The 21,728-nt window shown below is 42.7% G+C and overlaps 1 protein-coding gene and 1 pseudogene across 1 annotated transcript in view; both read left to right on the top strand.

Moving 5' to 3' along the window:
* Window positions 1–21,728, top strand: part of CACNA2D4 (calcium voltage-gated channel auxiliary subunit alpha2delta 4) — a 256,253-nt gene that overhangs the window by 55,387 nt on the left and 179,138 nt on the right. Inside the window, exons 15-22 of the mRNA XM_056517887.1 lie at window positions 9,939–10,019; window positions 10,130–10,204; window positions 11,109–11,195; window positions 13,081–13,152; window positions 17,186–17,247; window positions 17,327–17,394; window positions 18,387–18,432; window positions 18,605–18,702. Of these exons, the coding sequence (XP_056373862.1) occupies window positions 9,939–10,019; window positions 10,130–10,204; window positions 11,109–11,195; window positions 13,081–13,152; window positions 17,186–17,247; window positions 17,327–17,394; window positions 18,387–18,432; window positions 18,605–18,702 (589 nt within the window). The remainder of the gene's footprint in view (window positions 1–9,938; window positions 10,020–10,129; window positions 10,205–11,108; window positions 11,196–13,080; window positions 13,153–17,185; window positions 17,248–17,326; window positions 17,395–18,386; window positions 18,433–18,604; window positions 18,703–21,728) is intronic.
* LOC130268129 (U2 spliceosomal RNA) lies at window positions 15,719–15,891 on the top strand (annotated as a pseudogene).

Below are 21,728 nucleotides of genomic sequence, written 5' to 3'. Positions count from 1 at the left end.
TTCTCTGGTATATATCATGTGACTGCTGTGTATATAAGAGACCGTCTCCTCTGGTATATATCATGTGACTGCTGTGTATGTAAGAGACCGTCTCCTCTGGTATATATCATGTGACTGCTGTGTATATAAGAGACCGTCTCCTCTGGTAGATATCATGTGACTGCTGTGTATATAAGAGACCGTCTCCTCTGGTATATATCATGTGACTGCTGTGTATATAAGAGACGCTCTCCCCTGGTATATATCATGTGACTGCTGTGTATATAAGAGACGCTCTCCCCTGGTATATATCATGTGACTGCTGTGTATATAAGAGACGCTCTCCTCTGGTATATATCATGTGACTGCTGTGTATATAAGAGACCGTCTCCCCTGGTATATATCATGTGACTGCTGTGTATATAAGAGACGCTCTCCTCTGGTAGATATCATGTGACTGCTGTGTATATAAGAGACCGTCTCCTCTGGTAGATATCATGTGACTGCTGTGTATATAAGAGACCGTCTCCTCTGGTATATATCATGTGACTGCTGTGTATATAAGAGACCGTCTCCTCTGGTATATATCATGTGACTGCTGTGTATGTAAGAGACCGTCTCCTCTGGTATATATCATGTGACTGCTGTGTATGTAAGAGACAGTCTCCTCTGGTATATATCATGTGACTGCTGCATATATAAGAGACCGTCTCCTCTGGTAGATATCATGTGACTGCTGTGTATATAAGAGACCGTCTCCTCTGGTATATATCATGTGACTGCTGCATATATAAGAGACCGTCTCCTCTGGTAGATATCATGTGACTGCTGTGTATATAAGAGACGCTCTCCTCTGGTATATATCATGTGACTGCTGTATATATAAGAGACAGTCTCCTCTGGTATATATCATGTGACTGCTGTGTATATAAGAGACCGTCTCCTCTGGTATATATCATGTGACTGCTGTGTATATAAGAGACAGTCTCCTCTGGTATATATCATGTGACTGCTGTGTATATAAGAGACGCTCTCCCCTGGTATATATCATGTGACTGCTGTGTATATAAGAGATGTCTCCTCTGCAATATATCATGTGACTGCTGTATATATAAGAGACCGTCTCCTCTGGTATATATCATGTGACTGCTGTATATATAAGAGACCGTCTCCTCTGGTATATATCATGTGACTGCTGCATATATAAGAGACCGTCTCCTCTGCAATATATCATGTGACTGCTGTATATATAAGAGACCGTCTCCTCTGGTATATATCATGTGACTGCTGTGTATATAAGAGACGCTCTCCTCTGGTATATATCATGTGACTGCTGTGTATATAAGAGACGCTCTCCTCTGGTATATATCATGTGACTGCTGTGTATATAAGAGACCGTCTCCCCTGGTATATATCATGTGACTGCTGTGTATATAAGAGACCGTCTCCTCTAGTATATATCATGTGACTGCTGTATATATAAGAGACGTCTCCTCTGGTAGATATCATGTGACTGCTGTGTATATAAGAGACCGTCTCCTCTGGTATATATCATGTGACTGCTGTGTATATAAGAGATGTCTCCTCTGCAATATATCATGTGACTGCTGTATATATAAGAGACCGTCTCCTCTGGTAGATATCATGTGACTGCTGTATATATAAGAGACCGTCTCCTCTGGTATATATCATGTGACTGCTGCATATATAAGAGACCGTCTCCTCTGGTAGATATCATGTGACTGCTGTGTATATAAGAGACCGTCTCCTCTGGTATATATCATGTGACTGCTGTGTATGTAAGAGACCGTCTCCTCTGGTATATATCATGTGACTGCTGTGTATATAAGAGACCGTCTCCTCTGGTAGATATCATGTGACTGCTGTGTATATAAGAGACCGTCTCCTCTGGTAGATATCATGTGACTGCTGTGTGTATAAGAGACCGTCTCCTCTGGTATATATCATGTGACTGCTGTATATATGAGAGACCGTCTCCCCTGGTATATATCATGTGACTGCTGTGTATATAAGAGACCGTCTCCTCTGGTATATATCATGTGACTGCTGTGTATATAAGAGACGTCTCCTCTGCAATATATCATGTGACTGCTGTGTATATAAGAGACCGTCTCCTCTGGTATATATCATGTGACTGCTGTGTATATAAGAGACTCTCTCCTCTGGTATATATCATGTGACTGCTGTGTATATAAGAGACCGTCTCCTCTGGTATATATCATGTGACTGCTGTGTATATAAGAGACCGTCTCCTCTGGTATATATCATGTGACTGCTGTGTATATAAGAGACCGTCTCCTCTGGTATATATCATGTGACTGCTGTGTATATAAGAGACCATCTCCCCTGGTATATATCATGTGACTGCTGTGTATATAAGAGACCGTCTCCTCTGGTATATATCATATGACTGCTGTGTATATAAGACACTCTCCCCTCTGGTATATATCATGTGACTGCTGTGTATATAAGAGACCGTCTCCTCTAGTATATATCATGTGACTGCTGTATATATAAGAGACCGTCTCCTCTGGTATATATCATGTGACTGCTGTGTATATAAGAGACCGTCTCCTCTGGTATATATCATGTGACTGCTGTGTATATAAGACACTCTCCCCTCTGGTATATATCATGTGACTGCTGTGTATATAAGAGACCGTCTCCTCTAGTATATATCATGTGACTGCTGTATATATAAGAGACCGTCTCCTCTGGTATATATCATGTGACTGCTGTGTATATAAGAGACTGTCTTCCCTGGTAGATATCAGGTGACTGCTGTATATATAAGAGACGCTCTCCTCTGGTATATATCATGTGACTGCTGTGTATATAAGAGACGCTCTCCCCTGGTATATATCATGTGACTGCTGTGTATATAAGAGACTGTCTTCTCTGGTAGATATCAGGTGACTGCTGTATATATAAGAGACGCTCTCCCCTGGTATATATCATGTGACTGCTGTGTATATAAGAGACCGTCTCCTCTGGTGGATATCATGTGACTGCTGTGTATATAAGAGACCGTCTTCTCTGGTAGATATCAGGTGACTGCTGTGTATATAAGAGACGCTCTCCTCTGGTATATATAATGTGACTGCTGTGTATATAAGAGACGCTCTCCTCTGGTATATATCATGTGACTGCTGTATATATAAGAGACCGTCTCCTCTGGTATATATCATGTGACTGCTGTGTATATAAGAGACCGTCTACTCTGGTATATATCATGTGACTGCTGTGTATATAAGAGACCGTCTCCTCTGGTATATATCATGTGACTGCTGTATATATAAGAGACCGTCTCCTCTGGTAGATATCATGTGACTGCTGTGTATATAAGAGACCGTCTCCTCTGGTATATATCGTGACTGCTGTGTATATAAGAGACTGTCTCCTCTGGTATATATCATGTGACTGCTGTGTATATAAGAGACCGTCTCCTCTGGTAGATATCATGTGACTGCTGTGTATATAAGAGACCGTCTCCTCTGGTAGATATCATGTGACTGCTGTGTATATAAGAGACCGTCTCCTCTGGTATATATCATGTGACTGCTGTGTATATAAGAGACTGTCTCCTCTGGTAGATATCATGTGACTGCTGTGTATATAAGAGACCGTCTTCTCTGGTATATATCATGTGACTGCTGTGTATATAAGAGACCGTCTCCTCTGGTATATATCATGTGACTGCTGTGTATGTAAGAGACCGTCTCCTCTGGTATATATCATGTGACTGCTGTGTATATAAGAGACCGTCTCCTCTGGTAGATATCATGTGACTGCTGTGTATATAAGAGACCGTCTCCTCTGGTATATATCATGTGACTGCTGTGTATATAAGAGACGCTCTCCCCTGGTATATATCATGTGACTGCTGTGTATATAAGAGACGCTCTCCCCTGGTATATATCATGTGACTGCTGTGTATATAAGAGACGCTCTCCTCTGGTATATATCATGTGACTGCTGTGTATATAAGAGACCGTCTCCCCTGGTATATATCATGTGACTGCTGTGTATATATAAGAGACCGTCTCCTCTGGTAGATATCATGTGACTGCTGTGTGTATAAGAGACCGTCTCCTCTGGTATATATCATATGACTGCTGTGTATATAAGAGACCGTCTCCTCTGGTATATATCATGTGACTGCTGTGTATATAAGAGAACGTCTCCTGTGGTATATATCATGTGACACTGCATATATAAGAGACGCTCTCCTCTGGTAGATATCATGTGACTGCTGTGTATATAAGAGACCGTCTCCTCTGGTATATATCATGTGACTCCTGTGTATATAAGAGACCGTCTCCTCTGGTATATATCATGTGACTGCTGTATATATAAGAGACCGTCTCCTCTGGTATATATCATGTGACTGCTGTGTATATAAGAGACTGTCTCCTCTGGTAGATATCATGTGACTGCTGTGTATATAAGAGACCGTCTTCTCTGGTATATATCATGTGACTGCTGTGTATATAAGAGACCGTCTCCTCTGGTATATATCATGTGACTGCTGTATATATAAGAGACCCTCTCCTCTGGTATATATCATGTGACTGCTGTGTATATAAGAGACCGTCTCCTCTGGTAGATATCATGTGACTGCTGTGTATATAAGAGACCGTCTCCTCTGGTATATATCATGTGACTGCTGTGTATATAAGAGACGCTCTCCCCTGGTATATATCATGTGACTGCTGTGTATATAAGAGACGCTCTCCCCTGGTATATATCATGTGACTGCTGTGTATATAAGAGATGCTCTCCTCTGGTATATATCATGTGACTGCTGTGTATATAAGAGACCGTCTCCCCTGGTATATATCATGTGACTGCTGTGTATATAAGAGACCGTCTCCTCTGGTATATATCATGTGACTGCTGTGTATATAAGAGACCGTCTTCTCTGGTATATGTCATGTGACTGCTGTGTATATAAGAGACCGTCTCCTCTGGTATATATCATGTGACTGCTGTGTATATAAGAGACCGTCTCCTCTGGTATATATCATGTGACTGCTGTATATATAAGAGACCGTCTCCTCTGGTAGATATCATGTGACTGATATATAAGAGACCGTCTCCTCTGGTATATATCATGTGACTGCTGTGTATATAAGAGACGCTCCCCTCTGGTATATATCGTGACTGCTGTGTATATAAGAGACCGTCTCCTCTGGTGGATATCATGTGACTGCTGTGTATATAAGAGACCGTCTCCTCTGGTAGATATCATGTGACTGCTGTGTATATAAGAGACCCTCTTCTCTGGTATATATCATGTGACTGCTGTGTATATAAGAGACCGTCTCCTCTGGTATATATCATATGACTGCTGTATATATAAGAGACCGTCTCCTCTGGTATATATCATGTGACTGCTGTATATATAAGAGAACGTCTCCTGTGGTATATATCATGTGACTGCTGCATATATAAGAGACGCTCTCCTCTGGTAGATATCATGTGACTGCTGTGTATATAAGAGACCGTCTCCTCTGGTATATATCATGTGACTCCTGTGTATATAAGAGACCGTCTCCTCTGGTATATATCATGTGACTGCTGTATATATAAGAGACCGTCTCCTCTGGTATATATCATGTGACTGCTGTGTATATAAGAGACCGTCTCCTCTGGTAGATATCATGTGACTGCTGTGTATATAAGAGACCGTCTCCTCTGGTAGATATCATGTGACTGCTGTGTATATAAGAGACCGTCTCCTCTGGTATATATCATGTGACTGCTGTGTATATAAGAGACTGTCTCCTCTGGTAGATATCATGTGACTGCTGTGTATATAAGAGACCGTCTTCTCTGGTATATATCATGTGACTGCTGTGTATATAAGAGACCGTCTCCTCTGGTATATATCATGTGACTGCTGTGTATGTAAGAGACCGTCTCCTCTGGTATATATCATGTGACTGCTGTGTATATAAGAGACCGTCTCCTCTGGTAGATATCATGTGACTGCTGTGTATATAAGAGACCGTCTCCTCTGGTATATATCATGTGACTGCTGTGTATATAAGAGACGCTCTCCCCTGGTATATATCATGTGACTGCTGTGTATATAAGAGACGCTCTCCCCTGGTATATATCATGTGACTGCTGTGTATATAAGAGACGCTCTCCTCTGGTATATATCATGTGACTGCTGTGTATATAAGAGACCGTCTCCCCTGGTATATATCATGTGACTGCTGTGTTTATAAGAGAACGTCTCCTGTGGTATATATCATGTGACTGCTGTGTATATAAGAGACCGTCTCCTCTGGTATATATCATGTGACTGCTGTGTGTATAAGAGACCGTCTCCTGTGGTATATATCATGTGACTGCTGTGTATATAAGAGACCGTCTCCTCTGGCATATATCATGTGACTGCTGTGTATATAAGAGACCGTCTCCTCTGGTATATATCATGTGATTGCTGTATATATATGAGACCGTCTCCTCTGGTATATATCATGTGACTGCTGTATATATAAGAGACGCTCTCCTCTGGTGTATATCATGTGACTGCTGTGTGTATAAGAGACCGTCTCCTCTGGTATATATCATGTGACTGCTGTGTATATAAGAGACCGTCTCCTCTGGTATATATCATGTGACTGCTGTGTATATAAGAGACCGTCTCCTCTGGTATATATCATGTGACTGCTGTGTATATAAGAGACCGTCTCCTCTGGTGTATATCATGTGACTGCTGTGTGTATAAGAGACCGTCTCCTCTGGTATATATCATGTGACTGATGTGTATATAAGAGACCGTCTCCTCTTGTAGATATCATGTGACTGCTGTGTATATAAGAGACCGTCTCCTCTGGTAGATATTACGTGACTGCTGTGTATATAAGAGACCGACTCCTGTGTATATAAGAGACCGTCTCCTCTGGTAGATATCATGTGACTGCTGTGTATATAAGAGACCGTCTTCTCTGGTAGATATCATGTGACACTGCATATATAAGAGACGCTCTCCTCTGGTAGATATCATGTGACTGCTGTGTATATAAGAGACCGTCTCCTCTGGTATATATCATGTGACTCCTGTGTATATAAGAGACCGTCTCCTCTGGTATATATCATGTGACTGCTGTATATATAAGAGACCGTCTCCTCTGGTATATATCATGTGACTGCTGTGTATATAAGAGACTGTCTCCTCTGGTAGATATCATGTGACTGCTGTGTATATAAGAGACCGTCTTCTCTGGTATATATCATGTGACTGCTGTGTATATAAGAGACCGTCTCCTCTGGTATATATCATGTGACTGCTGTATATATAAGAGACCCTCTCCTCTGGTATATATCATGTGACTGCTGTGTATATAAGAGACCGTCTCCTCTGGTAGATATCATGTGACTGCTGTGTATATAAGAGACCGTCTCCTCTGGTATATATCATGTGACTGCTGTGTATATAAGAGACGCTCTCCCCTGGTATATATCATGTGACTGCTGTGTATATAAGAGACGCTCTCCCCTGGTATATATCATGTGACTGCTGTGTATATAAGAGACGCTCTCCTCTGGTATATATCATGTGACTGCTGTGTATATAAGAGACCGTCTCCCCTGGTATATATCATGTGACTGCTGTGTATATAAGAGACCGTCTCCTCTGGTATATATCATGTGACTGCTGTGTATATAAGAGACCGTCTTCTCTGGTATATGTCATGTGACTGCTGTGTATATAAGAGACCGTCTCCTCTGGTATATATCATGTGACTGCTGTGTATATAAGAGACCGTCTCCTCTGGTATATATCATGTGACTGCTGTATATATAAGAGACCGTCTCCTCTGGTAGATATCATGTGACTGATATATAAGAGACCGTCTCCTCTGGTATATATCATGTGACTGCTGTGTATATAAGAGACGCTCCCCTCTGGTATATATCGTGACTGCTGTGTATATAAGAGACCGTCTCCTCTGGTGGATATCATGTGACTGCTGTGTATATAAGAGACCGTCTCCTCTGGTAGATATCATGTGACTGCTGTGTATATAAGAGACCCTCTTCTCTGGTATATATCATGTGACTGCTGTGTATATAAGAGACCGTCTCCTCTGGTATATATCATATGACTGCTGTATATATAAGAGACCGTCTCCTCTGGTATATATCATGTGACTGCTGTATTTATAAGAGAACGTCTCCTGTGGTATATATCATGTGACTGCTGCATATATAAGAGACGCTCTCCTCTGGTAGATATCATGTGACTGCTGTGTATATAAGAGACCGTCTCCTCTGGTATATATCATGTGACTCCTGTGTATATAAGAGACCGTCTCCTCTGGTATATATCATGTGACTGCTGTATATATAAGAGACCGTCTCCTCTGGTATATATCATGTGACTGCTGTGTATATAAGAGACCGTCTCCTCTGGTAGATATCATGTGACTGCTGTGTATATAAGAGACCGTCTCCTCTGGTAGATATCATGTGACTGCTGTGTATATAAGAGACCGTCTCCTCTGGTATATATCATGTGACTGCTGTGTATATAAGAGACTGTCTCCTCTGGTAGATATCATGTGACTGCTGTGTATATAAGAGACCGTCTTCTCTGGTATATATCATGTGACTGCTGTGTATATAAGAGACCGTCTCCTCTGGTATATATCATGTGACTGCTGTGTATGTAAGAGACCGTCTCCTCTGGTATATATCATGTGACTGCTGTGTATATAAGAGACCGTCTCCTCTGGTAGATATCATGTGACTGCTGTGTATATAAGAGACCGTCTCCTCTGGTATATATCATGTGACTGCTGTGTATATAAGAGACGCTCTCCCCTGGTATATATCATGTGACTGCTGTGTATATAAGAGACGCTCTCCCCTGGTATATATCATGTGACTGCTGTGTATATAAGAGACGCTCTCCTCTGGTATATATCATGTGACTGCTGTGTATATAAGAGACCGTCTCCCCTGGTATATATCATGTGACTGCTGTGTTTATAAGAGAACGTCTCCTGTGGTATATATCATGTGACTGCTGTGTATATAAGAGACCGTCTCCTCTGGTATATATCATGTGACTGCTGTGTGTATAAGAGACCGTCTCCTGTGGTATATATCATGTGACTGCTGTGTATATAAGAGACCGTCTCCTCTGGCATATATCATGTGACTGCTGTGTATATAAGAGACCGTCTCCTCTGGTATATATCATGTGATTGCTGTATATATATGAGACCGTCTCCTCTGGTATATATCATGTGACTGCTGTATATATAAGAGACGCTCTCCTCTGGTGTATATCATGTGACTGCTGTGTGTATAAGAGACCGTCTCCTCTGGTATATATCATGTGACTGCTGTGTATATAAGAGACCGTCTCCTCTGGTATATATCATGTGACTGCTGTGTATATAAGAGACCGTCTCCTCTGGTATATATCATGTGACTGCTGTGTATATAAGAGACCGTCTCCTCTGGTGTATATCATGTGACTGCTGTGTGTATAAGAGACCGTCTCCTCTGGTATATATCATGTGACTGATGTGTATATAAGAGACCGTCTCCTCTTGTAGATATCATGTGACTGCTGTGTATATAAGAGACCGTCTCCTCTGGTAGATATTACGTGACTGCTGTGTATATAAGAGACCGACTCCTGTGTATATAAGAGACCGTCTCCTCTGGTAGATATCATGTGACTGCTGTGTATATAAGAGACCGTCTTCTCTGGTATATATCATGTGACTGCTGTGTATATAAGAGACCGTCTTCTCTGGTATATATCATGTGACTGCTGTGTATATAAGAGACCATCTCCCCTGGTATATATCATGTAACTGCTGTGTATATAAGGGACGCTCTCCTCTGGTATATATCATGTGACTGCTGTGTATATAAGAGACCGACATGTGATCTCTTCCCCACAGCGATCAGAAGGGATCCTGTTGGGAGTTGTAGGATCGGACGTCCCGCTCCGTGAGCTGCTGAAGCTGGCGCCGCGGTACAAGGTGAGTGTCCTGACATGTGTCTGTGGCGCCCCCAGTGGCCACTCAGTGTAATTATTCAGTACAATTTGCTCTAAGCTCTTCGTCTACTATTCTCTTTCTTGTCTTGGCAGCTCGGAGTTCACGGTTACGCCTTCCTGAACACAAACAACGGCTACATACTGTCACACCCCGACCTTCGCCCCCTGGTGAGTCACAGCCGTCATTACAGCCTCCCTATAACACAACAGCACTATGCTGTACATCAGCTTGTTTCAAAACTACAACTCCTTTGCCTGTCCAGGCATGCTGGGGGTTGTAGTTATGCAACAGAATTGGTACATAAATATGTTTAGAGCAGTGTTTCCCAAACAGGGTGCCTCCAGCTGTTGAAAAACTACAACTCCCAGCATGCCCGGACAGCCGTTTAACAACTGGCACCAACTGTAACCTCAACAGGAAGGGACACTAACTTTCTTTGCACTACCTCTGAGCTGCCCTTCGTCACTCGCCGGGAATATAGAGGGGGAGTTTGTGGTATCCCAGCCGCGGAGGCTGTCCCAGGCATTTGGACTGTCTCGGGCAGCTTGGCAGCACAAGTTCCACTGAGATAATGTATATAATTTGTAATAAGTGTACTGTGCCTTTAAAATGTGAGTAGGATCCCTTCTGACCTGCGCCCCCTGGTGATTCACAGCCGTCATTACAGCCTCCCTATAGCACAACAGCACTATGCTGTACATCAGCTTGTTTCAAAACTACAACTCCTTTGCCTGTCCAGGCATGCTGGGGGTTGTAGTGTTGCAACAGAATTGATAGATAAATGTGTTTAAAGCAGTATTTCCCAACCAGGGGGCTTCCAGCTGTGGCAAAACTACAACTCCCAGCATGCCCGGACAGCCAACGGCTGTCCGGGCATGCTGGGAGTTGTAGTTTTGCCACAGCTGGTAACGCATTTGGAAAATACTAGACCTGTGTTCTCAAACTTGTGGCTCTCCAGCCTTTGGCTGTCCGGGCATGCTGGGATTTGTAGTTTTGCAACAGCTGGAGGCACCCTGTTTGGGTCTCACACACGTGAACCAATAACTTTTTTTTTTTTTTGTTACCTTTCAGTACAAGGAAGGAAAGAAACTGAGGCCGAAGCCGAACTACAACAGCGTCGACCTCTCGGAAGTGGAATGGGAGGATCGCGAGGAGATTGTGAGTCCATAGCGCCATTGTTTTAGTGCGCCAATTTAGATTTAGATTCGCCAAAAGCGGAATTCTGCCCGGAAATTCCGTAGTGTGAACACAGCCTTAGTTTTATTTTTTAATTTCCATTAATAGTGACACCTACAGGCTGCATTTTGCTACTACATCTCGCTGCGGTAAATTCATTGCAGTTCATTCATTTTGGAGGAAGGGGGAGCTCCGGTGATGTCATTGTCCATATATGGTGCGATTTCTCAGCTCAGATATGTCACAGCCTTACATCAGCCGTATACCAGCCAAAACATGGCCTCATTTAAAGGGGTACTCCCCTGGAAAACATTTTTATTTTTAAATCAACTGGTTAACTTACTTCTATGGAAAACCTACACCAATAAGGTAGAAGATGTAGTAAAACTTATATTTTTATGCAATATAAAAGTAAAAGTTATGGTACATGAACAATTGCAAATGTATAGAACAAAATGATTTAAAAACACGCACCACCATGGGAAAGGAGGGGAAGAGGGTACAGGTGAATACCTATGACTGACCCTACCTATCAGTGGGCCCTTCCTATTACTAGGTATGAATGGGGAAAGTGAATGTTAAAATGGAAAATGTGGCAGACTTCTCTTACCAACGTGTTTCGCCCTTCATTATGGAAGCCTCATCAGGGATTAGACAAGAAACCACAAAGTAAACCATGGGGTGTTAAATGGTCACATGATAAAGATGCTCCAAATAGCAGTAATATATGTGCGGATACGATATTAGACATGTCCTATATAAAGTAGACAAATCAGATGGAGTGATACAGTAGATAGCAGTTAGTGAATTAGTAAATGTCAACCCAATCAGAGGAGGAATCGGTCAAGATGAAGAAATAGTCAGAGTTTAGTCGGTGACCATAATGATATAAAACAGAGGATGACAATTGGTAACATTAAATAACATATGGTTACACTAGATAGCAGATGGTTACACTAGATAGCAGATGGTTACACTAGATAGCAGATGGTTACACTAGATAGCAGATGGTTACACTAGATAGCAGATGGTTACGCTAGATAGCAGATGGTTACACTAGATAGCAGATGGTTACACTAGATAGCAAAGGTTACACTAGATAGCAGATGGTTACGCTAGATAGCAGATGGTTACGCTAGATACCAGATGGTTACGCTAGATAGCAGATGGTTACGCTAGATAGCAGATGGTTACGCTAGATAGCAGATGGTTACGCTAGATAGCAGATTGTTACGCTAGATAGCAGATGGTTACGCTAGATAGCAGATGGTTACGCTAGATAGCAGATGGTTACGCTAGATAGATGGTTACACTAGATAGCAGATGGTTACACTAGATAGGAGATGGTTCAACTAAATAGCAGATGGTTACACTAGATATCAGATGGTTATACTAGATAGCAGATGGTTACACTAGATAGCTGATGGTTACACTAGATAGCAGATGGTTACACTAGATAGCAGATGTTTACACTAGATAGCAGATGTTTACACTAGATAGCAGATGGTTACACTAGATAGCAGATGGTTACACTAGATAGCAGATGGTTACACTAGATAGCAGATGGTTACACTCGATAGCAGATGGTTACACTCGATAGCAGATGGTTACACTAGATAGCAGATGGTTACACTAGATAGCAGATGGTTACACTAGATAGCAGATGGTTACACTAGATAGCAGATGGTTACACTAGATAGCAGATGGTTACACTAGTTTTCTACCTTGATATCGCTCTGTATCTTCTGCTCAGTCTCAGTCAGATTCACAGACTGGGAAGGGGCGTTCCCCAGCAGGCGTGACATCATCCAAAGCTGTGTTTCTTTGTTATCTATAGCCATTTAATGTTTTCTGTCCCTTCACGCAGCTCCGGACCGCCATGATCAACGGAGAAACTGGATCCCTCTCTATGGAGGTGAAAGTCACTGTGGACAAAGGGGTAAGTAGTCCGACCCTCTGTGCACAGACTAGTGGTCCTCCGGGCCTGCCATACACACTCTACTTATACACACTCTACTTATACACACTCTACTCATACACACTCTACTCATACACACTCTACTCATACACACTCTACTCATACACACTCTACTCATACACACTCTACTTATACACATTCTACTTATACACACTCTACTTATACACACTCTACTTATACACACTCTACTCATACACACTCTACTCATACACACTCTACTCATACACACTCTACTCATACACACTCTACTCATACACACTCTACTCATACACACTCTACTCATACACACTCTACTCATACACACTCTACTCATACACACTCTACTCATACACACTCTACTTATACACATTCTACTTATACACACTCTACTTATACACACTCTACTTATACACACTCTACTTATACACACTCTACTCATACACACTCTACTCATACACACTCTACTCATACACACTCTACTCATACACACTCTACTTATACACACTCTACTTATACACACTCTACTCATACACACTCTACTCATACACACTCTACTCATACACACTCCACTTATACACACTCCACTTATACACACTCTACTTATACACACTCTACTTATACACACTCTACTTATACACACTCTACTTATACACACTCTACTTATACACACTCTACTTATACACACTCTACTCATACACACTCTACTCATACACACTCTACTCATACACACTCTACTCATACACACTCTACTCATACACACTCTACTCATACACACTCTACTTATACACACTCTACTTATACACACTCTACTTATACACACTCTACTTATACACACTCTACTTATACACACTCCACTTATACACACTCCACTTATACACACTCCACTTATACACACTCCACGTATACACACTCCACGTATACACACTCCACGTATACACACTCTACGTATACACACTCTACTTATACACACTCTACTTATACACACTCTACTTATACACACTCTACTTATACACACTCCACTTATACACACTCCACTTATACACACTCCACTTATACACACTCCACGTATACACACTCTACTTATACACACTCTACTTATACACACTCTACTTATACACACTCTACTCATACACACTCTACTCATACACACTCTACTCATACACACTCTACTCATACACACTCTACTTATACACACTCTACTTATACACACTCTACTTATACACACTCTACTTATACACACTCTACTCATACACACTCTACTCATACACACTCTACTCATACACACTCTACTTATACACACTCTACTTATACACACTCTACTTATACACACTCTACTTATACACACTCTACTCATACACACTCTACTCATACACACTCTACTCATACACACTCTACTTATACACACTCTACTTATACACACTCTACTTATACACACTCTACTTATACACACTCTACTTATACACACTCTACTCATACACACTCTACTCATACACACTCTACTCATACACACTCTACTTATACACACTCTACTTATACACACTCTACTTATACACACTCTACTTATACACACTCTACTTATACACACTCTACTCATACACACTCTACTCATACACACTCTACTCATACACACTCTACTCATACACACTCTACTTATACACACTCTACTTATACACACTCTACTTATACACACTCTACTTATACACACTCTACTTATACACACTCTACTCATACACACTCTACTTATACACACTCTACTCATACACACTCTACTTATACACACTCTACTCATACACACTCTACTTATACACACTCTACTCATACACACTCCACTTATACACACTCTACTTATACACACTCCACTTATACACACTCCACTTATACACACTCCACTTATACACACTCCACTTATACACACTCCACTTATACACACTCTACTTATACACACTCCACTTATACACACTCCACTTATACACACTCCACTTATACACACTCCACGTATACACACTCCACTTATACACACTCTACTTATACAGACTGCCACAGTCAGGCTGTAGAAGTAGAGCACAGATCTCATAGATCAACACAATACAGATGTATTTGATTGATGTGTCTAGGCAATATAGTCATTGCTTATTAAAAAGAACCTCTCATGATCTTGTTAAATTTTATAATCCTCCCCGGTCACTGTCCCCATCATAATAAACCACCCCCTGCCTTTATTTTTATTATTTTTTAGTTTTCTACCTTGATATTGCTCTGTATTTTCTGCTCAGTCTCAGTCAGATTCACAGACTGGGAAGGGGCGTTCCCCAGCAGGCGTGACATCATCTGAAGCCATACAGGGGAGAACTTCCTCCCTCACTCTACTACACACTGACCAGAGCAGTTCATTGTGAGATGAACCATGATTGACTTAGGCTGCACCCCCCACCCCCCCTCAGCACTCCAGACTGCATTCCCAAACATACAAAAAAATTCAAATCACCACCGTTTCACATTTGTCAGATAAAAATGTAACTCCCCAAAAATCTAACAAATTAATCATGTCATTTCTTCTCAGCCTTTTGGCTAAGATCTTTGTAGTATCTGTTCTTATCAATTTAATATCTGATACGTCCCCTGCCTAGGGACCATATATTAGGGTGCTTTCACACCATGTTTTCAGCCTATGGCTGCCGGATCCGGCTGGGGAAGGGAAAAGCGTGCACTTCCGTACCCCAGCCGGACCGGCGCTGAAATCCATTGACTTTAATGAGCCGACCGGAGTCACCGTTTAACTCTGGTCAACTAATTTTCAACCCGTATCCAGTTTTCTGACCGGACCTAAAACCTATGGTTTTAGGTCCGGTCACAAAACCGGATATGGGGCAGAAATGAGCCGACCAGAGTCAAACGGTGTGCCGGTCCGGCTGGGGTACAGGAGCGCACGGTGTTCCCTTCCCTGCCGGATCTGGCAGCCATAGGCTGAAAACGTGGTGTGAAAGCATCCTTAAATAGATTTTTGTGAACAGGGGGACGATTTCGAAGCCTTGACTCCGATATGGCAGTATTTTTGAGTACAGTGTACCTGGGTATCGCCTGGTTGCATGGTAAACAACACATTTCGGATTTTAAATGGAATAAAAAATAATTAAAATGTCACATCTACAAAACTAAATAAGCGCAAAAAAATGAGTACTCACACGGCTGCGTAAACAAAAAAGTTATACCGGTCAGAATTATATATAAATAAATATATACTTAAAAAAAAATGAAAGATAACATTTTTACTAAAGGGGTATTCCAGGAAAAAACTTTTTTTCTTATATCAACTGGCTCCAGAAAGTTAAACAGATTTGTAAATTACTTCTATTAAAAAAATCTGAATCCTTTCAATAATTATCAGCTGCTGAAGTTGAGTTGTTGTTTTCTGTCTGACAACTGTGCTCTCTGCTGACATCTCTGCTTGTCTCGGGAACTGCACAGAGTAAAAGAGGTTTGCTATGGGGATTTGCTTCTAAACTGGGCAGTTCCCGAGACACGTGTAATCAGAGAGCACTTAGACAGAAAAGAACAACTCAACTTCAGCAGCTCATAAGTACTGAAAGGATAAAGATTTTTTAATAGAAGTAATTTACAAATCTGTTTAACTTTCCTGAAGCCAGTTCATATATAAAAAATTTTTTTCCTGGATAACCCTTTTAATTAAATAAATATATATGTGTGTATGTATGTATATATATATATATCTTTTTTAATTTTTTTAAAGCAGTAAAACATAGCAAAAACTATATAAAATGTGCGTGGCCGTAATCGTATTGGCCTGAATAATGAAGATAACGTGTCAGTTTTACCACACTGTATATAAACGACGCTCCCAGATTATATTTTGGGCGGTGTTGCCGTATATTTTATGGTACTATGAGTGATATCATTAAAAAGTACAATTGGTCCCGCAAAAAACAAGCCTTATATGGCTCTATAGATTGAAAATATCTCCATTCTCCAAACAGCTCAACATCTTGTTTCCTTACAGAAACGCGTCCTGTTCCTGACCAGTGACTATTTCTACACAGACATCAGTGACACCCCCTTTAGGTGAGGTGGGGTGGTGCGGGCAGTGTTATATGGCTGTTATTATGACCATAGTTTATAGTATTATTTTTCTCCCTTTTAGCCTGGGGGTGGTGTTGACGCGCGGACATGGAGAGTTCATTCTCATAGGAAACACTTCTTTGGAGGAAGGTGAGGGGCGCACACTGTCCTGTGTATATATATCTCTATAGTATATAGTATATCTAGAGCTGTGATTCCCAACCAGGGTGTCATCAGCTGTTGTGAAACTACAACTCCCAGCATGCCCAGACAGCCGAAGGCTGTCCGGATTTGCTGGGAGTTGTAGTTTTGCAACTGTCTGGGGCAGCCTCCCGTGCTGGGACACCACAAACTCCCCCTCTATAGTCCCGGCAACTGAGGAGTGACGAAGGGCAGCTCCAAGGTAGGAGGTAGTGCAAAGGAAAGTTAATGTCCCTTCCTGTTGAGGTTACAGTTGGTGCCCGTTGTTAAACGGCTGTCCGGGAATGCTGGAAGTTGTAGTTTTGCAACAGCTGGAGGCACCCTGGTTGGGAAACACTGCTCTAAACACATTTATGTATCAATTCTGTTGCAAAACTACAACTCCCAGCTTGCCTAGACAGGCAAAGGAGTTGTAGTTTTGAAACAAGCTGATGTACAGCATAGTGCTGTTGTGTTAGGGAGGCTGTAATGACGGCTGTGACTCACCAGGGGGCACAGGTCAGAAGGGATTCTGCTCACATTTTAAAGGCACAGTACACTTATTACAACTTATATACACATAAATAACAAAATTAATTTATAAACATATATTACTTGATATTCTAAACATTATCGTAGTGGAACTTGTGTGAGCCCAACACCCTGTGATGCCGAGCTGCCCGAGGCAGTCCAAATGTCTGGGACTGCCTCCCGTGCTGGGACACCACAAACTCCCCCTCTATAGTCCCGGCGACTGAGGAGTGACGAAGGGCAGGTAGGAGGTAGTGCAAAGGAGAGTTAGCGTCCCTTCCTGTTGAGGTTTGAGTTGGTGCCCGTTGTTAAACGGCTGTCCGGGCATGCTGGAAGTTGTAGTTTTGCAACAGCTGAAGGCACCATGCTTGAGAAACAATGATCTATAGTGATTCTGTGTTACACTATTCACACCTTGCTGTTTTTTTCAGGGCTTCATGACCTGCTGCACCCTGACCTGACTTTGGCCAATGAATGGTGAGAGATTCTACATCATTGTAAATCAGATATAGATGGTGCGTTGTTTTACCTACAGCTTTATCCTTTTGCTGTGTCCACCCTGATCCTATATGTGACTGATACATTATAAAGGTTAACAGTAGGATCTGTATGTGTCTGACCTGTGTATTGTGTTCTCACCCCTCCCCAGGATATACTGCATCACAGACATAGACCCCGACCACCGCAAGCTGAACCAGCTACAGGCAGTCACCCGCTTCCTGATGGGAGAGGACCCCGACCTGGAGTGTGAGTGCAGGATAACATAATGTATGTACACAGTGACCCCACCAGCAGAATAGTGAGTACAGCTCTGAGGTATAATACAGGATATAACTCAGGATCAGTACAGGATCAGTAATGTAATGTATGTACACAGTGACCTCACCAGCAGAATAGTGAGTGCAGCTCTGGAGTATAATACAGGATATAACTCAGGATCAGTACAGGATAAGTAATGTAATGTATGTACACAGTGATCTCACCAGCAGAATAGTGAGTACAGCTCTGGAGTATAATACAGGATATAACTCAGGATCAGTACAGGATAAGTAATGTAATGTATGTACACAGTGACCTCACCAGCAGAATAGTGAGTACAGCTCTGGGGTATAATACAGGATATAACTCAGGATCAGTACAGGATAAGTAATGTATGTACACAGTGACCCCACCAGCAGAATAGTGAGTACAGCTCTGGGGTATAATACAGGATATAAATAGAGATTTTCCTAGCTAACGTGACGGAAAATATGAGTTATATGAAGACAGGAGGCGAGTATCTTGCATTAATCTTTCTTTAATTAATGCCCATAGCAGAAAAATCTTTATACAAACGTATTTAATAAAATCTTTTTTTAAAAACTACATATCCCAGCAGTCCCCTGTGAACTCCTCCTCCTATCCCAGCATGCTGGCTGCTATATAAGGGACTGCTTGAAGATCCTCTTCCTCTTTCTTTATGCGAATTGCATGACCGTCACCAGAACCACGGAACGCCGGAATCCGGGACAGCTCCTCCTCGGCATCTCCGAACCTCCGGCCAACAGGACCGAAAACCGGGAACGAAACTGTTAAGGAACAATTGCAACAGAACATATCAGGCTGCACCGAAACACCGCTGTCTTCGTCTTCTCCTTTCAATACCCTGGAAGGAAAACAAAAACACCATAACAGGGAGGGTAGGGAGGGAAGATACTCGCCTCCTGTCTTCATATAACTAATATTTTCCGTCACGTTAGCTAGGAAAATCTCGATTTATATATCAGACAGGAGGCTCATATCTTGCAATTTTAAAGCTAACAGTGCTTACATACAGAAATAATAACAAATATGTCATAGAACAGACACAGAGACGTGTGTTTGAGGTCTAAAATAAAACTGCCGAAAAGTCGTCTCGGACGACCAATCAGCGGCCAATAGAAGATCCGAAAGTGAACCTCCTGAAGTGACCACCTTGGTGGCCATAGCCCCTCTAGAAGAGTGGGCACCAAAAAGAGAGATATCGATCCCAGCCATTTCCATGGCCGACCTCACCCACCTGGCCAAAGTGGCCGAGGATACCGGAAGATGAGGTTTGACATATGATATCAACAACTGATTGTAAGATTCAGATCTCAAAGTCACGGTCCGCGACTCATACGATTGTAGACAGCGTACTACACACAGACGTGGGTGATCAGGAAAAAAGGGATAGAAGACGGATTGAAGTCCCGTCTTAGTCCTACGAACCACCGAAAACCGTACCCCTTCCGGCGAAAATTGTCGCCTGGAAATATCCAACGCCTTTACATCCGACACCCGTTTTATGGATACTAAACATAACAGTGTAGTAAGCTTGATGGATAGCAACTTTAAAGCGAGTGCGTCATTATCCTCCCAGGAGGAAAATAAATCCAACACAAGGGAGACATCCCAAGTAGACTGGTACCTAGGACGGGGAGGACGCTTAAATCTTATGCCTCGTAAGAGTCTACATACCAAAGGATGTTTGCCCACCGGTAACGCGTCCACCGGGCAATGATACGCCGATATGGCGGATCTGTAGACGTTTAGTGAACTGTAGGATTTCCCAGACTCAAAAGAGTCTGCTAAATAATTCACTATCACTGAAACAGGTGCATGAACGGCATCAACTTGCCGTCTATCACACCAACGAACCCACAATGCCCAGGCTGATCGATATGCCGATCTAGTCCCTGGGGCCCAGGCCAAGGCAAGGAGGTCTCTAGCCGATTGCGAAAGGTCACCACCGGCATCCGGGACCCCGAAACCAACCACGCGAGGAGTGGAAGGTTGCCCTCCAATATCAGGGGATGAGGACCCTTGGTTGGGTTCGTGAGAAGGTGAGGCGAGTGAGGAATCAAACGAGGATAGTCGATCGCCATCCCTAAAAGAAGGGGGAACCATGGTTGCGTTGGCCACCAAGGGGTGACCAACACCACCGTCGCCTTCTGACTCAGTACTTTGAGAAGAACTCTGGTTATCATATTGAATGGGGGAAACGCATAGTGCGTCCCCAATTCCCATATCTGACGGATTGCGTCCACTGCGGATGCTTCCGGATCCGGCCTCCAGCTGTAAAAGCGAGGCAGTTGTCGATTGAGCCAGGATCCAAAGAGACCTCAAAGTCTGAAAAATAGATCGTTCCAACGTCCAATCGCTGGAATCCTTCAAATAGCGAGAATTCCAATCTGCTACAATGTTGGACACACCAGGAAGGTATTCTGCAATCGGGATGATGTCCCGGGATAAACAGAAATGCCAGAACGTGGACGCGATGTCCGCCAGCACTCTGGACCTCGTACCTCCCAGGCGGTTGACATATTGAACCGCCGCCACATTGTCCATGCGTACAAGTACGCAACAATTGGAATGGTGAGGGAGAAAACTCCTGATAGCGAAGAATGCTGCCAAGAGTTCCAAGGCATTGATGTGGAGAGAAGACTCCTCTGCGGACCATCTCCCTCCTGTGGTGTCTTGCCCGCAGCGAGCTCCCCAACCGTGGCGGCTCGCATCGGACTCTATTATGACGTCCGGGCAGGCATTGAAGATAGTCCTGCCGTTCCATTCGACAGCGTGTCGAAGCCACCACTGCAATTCCTCTACAACTTCCGGACCGATGGTAACTTCGTCCGCATAGCGAAGACCCCGGCGAAGGTGAAGAGCTTTGAGCCGCTGAAGGGCCCGATAGTGAAGAGGGGCCGGAAAAATCGCTTGAATAGAGGCCGATAATAGGCCCACAATGCGTGCAATCACCCTCAGTGATACTCGAC

Source organism: Hyla sarda, chromosome 4 (genome assembly GCF_029499605.1).
Source record: "Hyla sarda isolate aHylSar1 chromosome 4, aHylSar1.hap1, whole genome shotgun sequence".
In the NCBI taxonomy this organism is placed as follows: domain Eukaryota; kingdom Metazoa; phylum Chordata; class Amphibia; order Anura; family Hylidae; genus Hyla; species Hyla sarda.
Note: the sequence above shows the minus strand (reverse complement) of the source record. Positions and strands in the feature narration are given on the sequence as shown.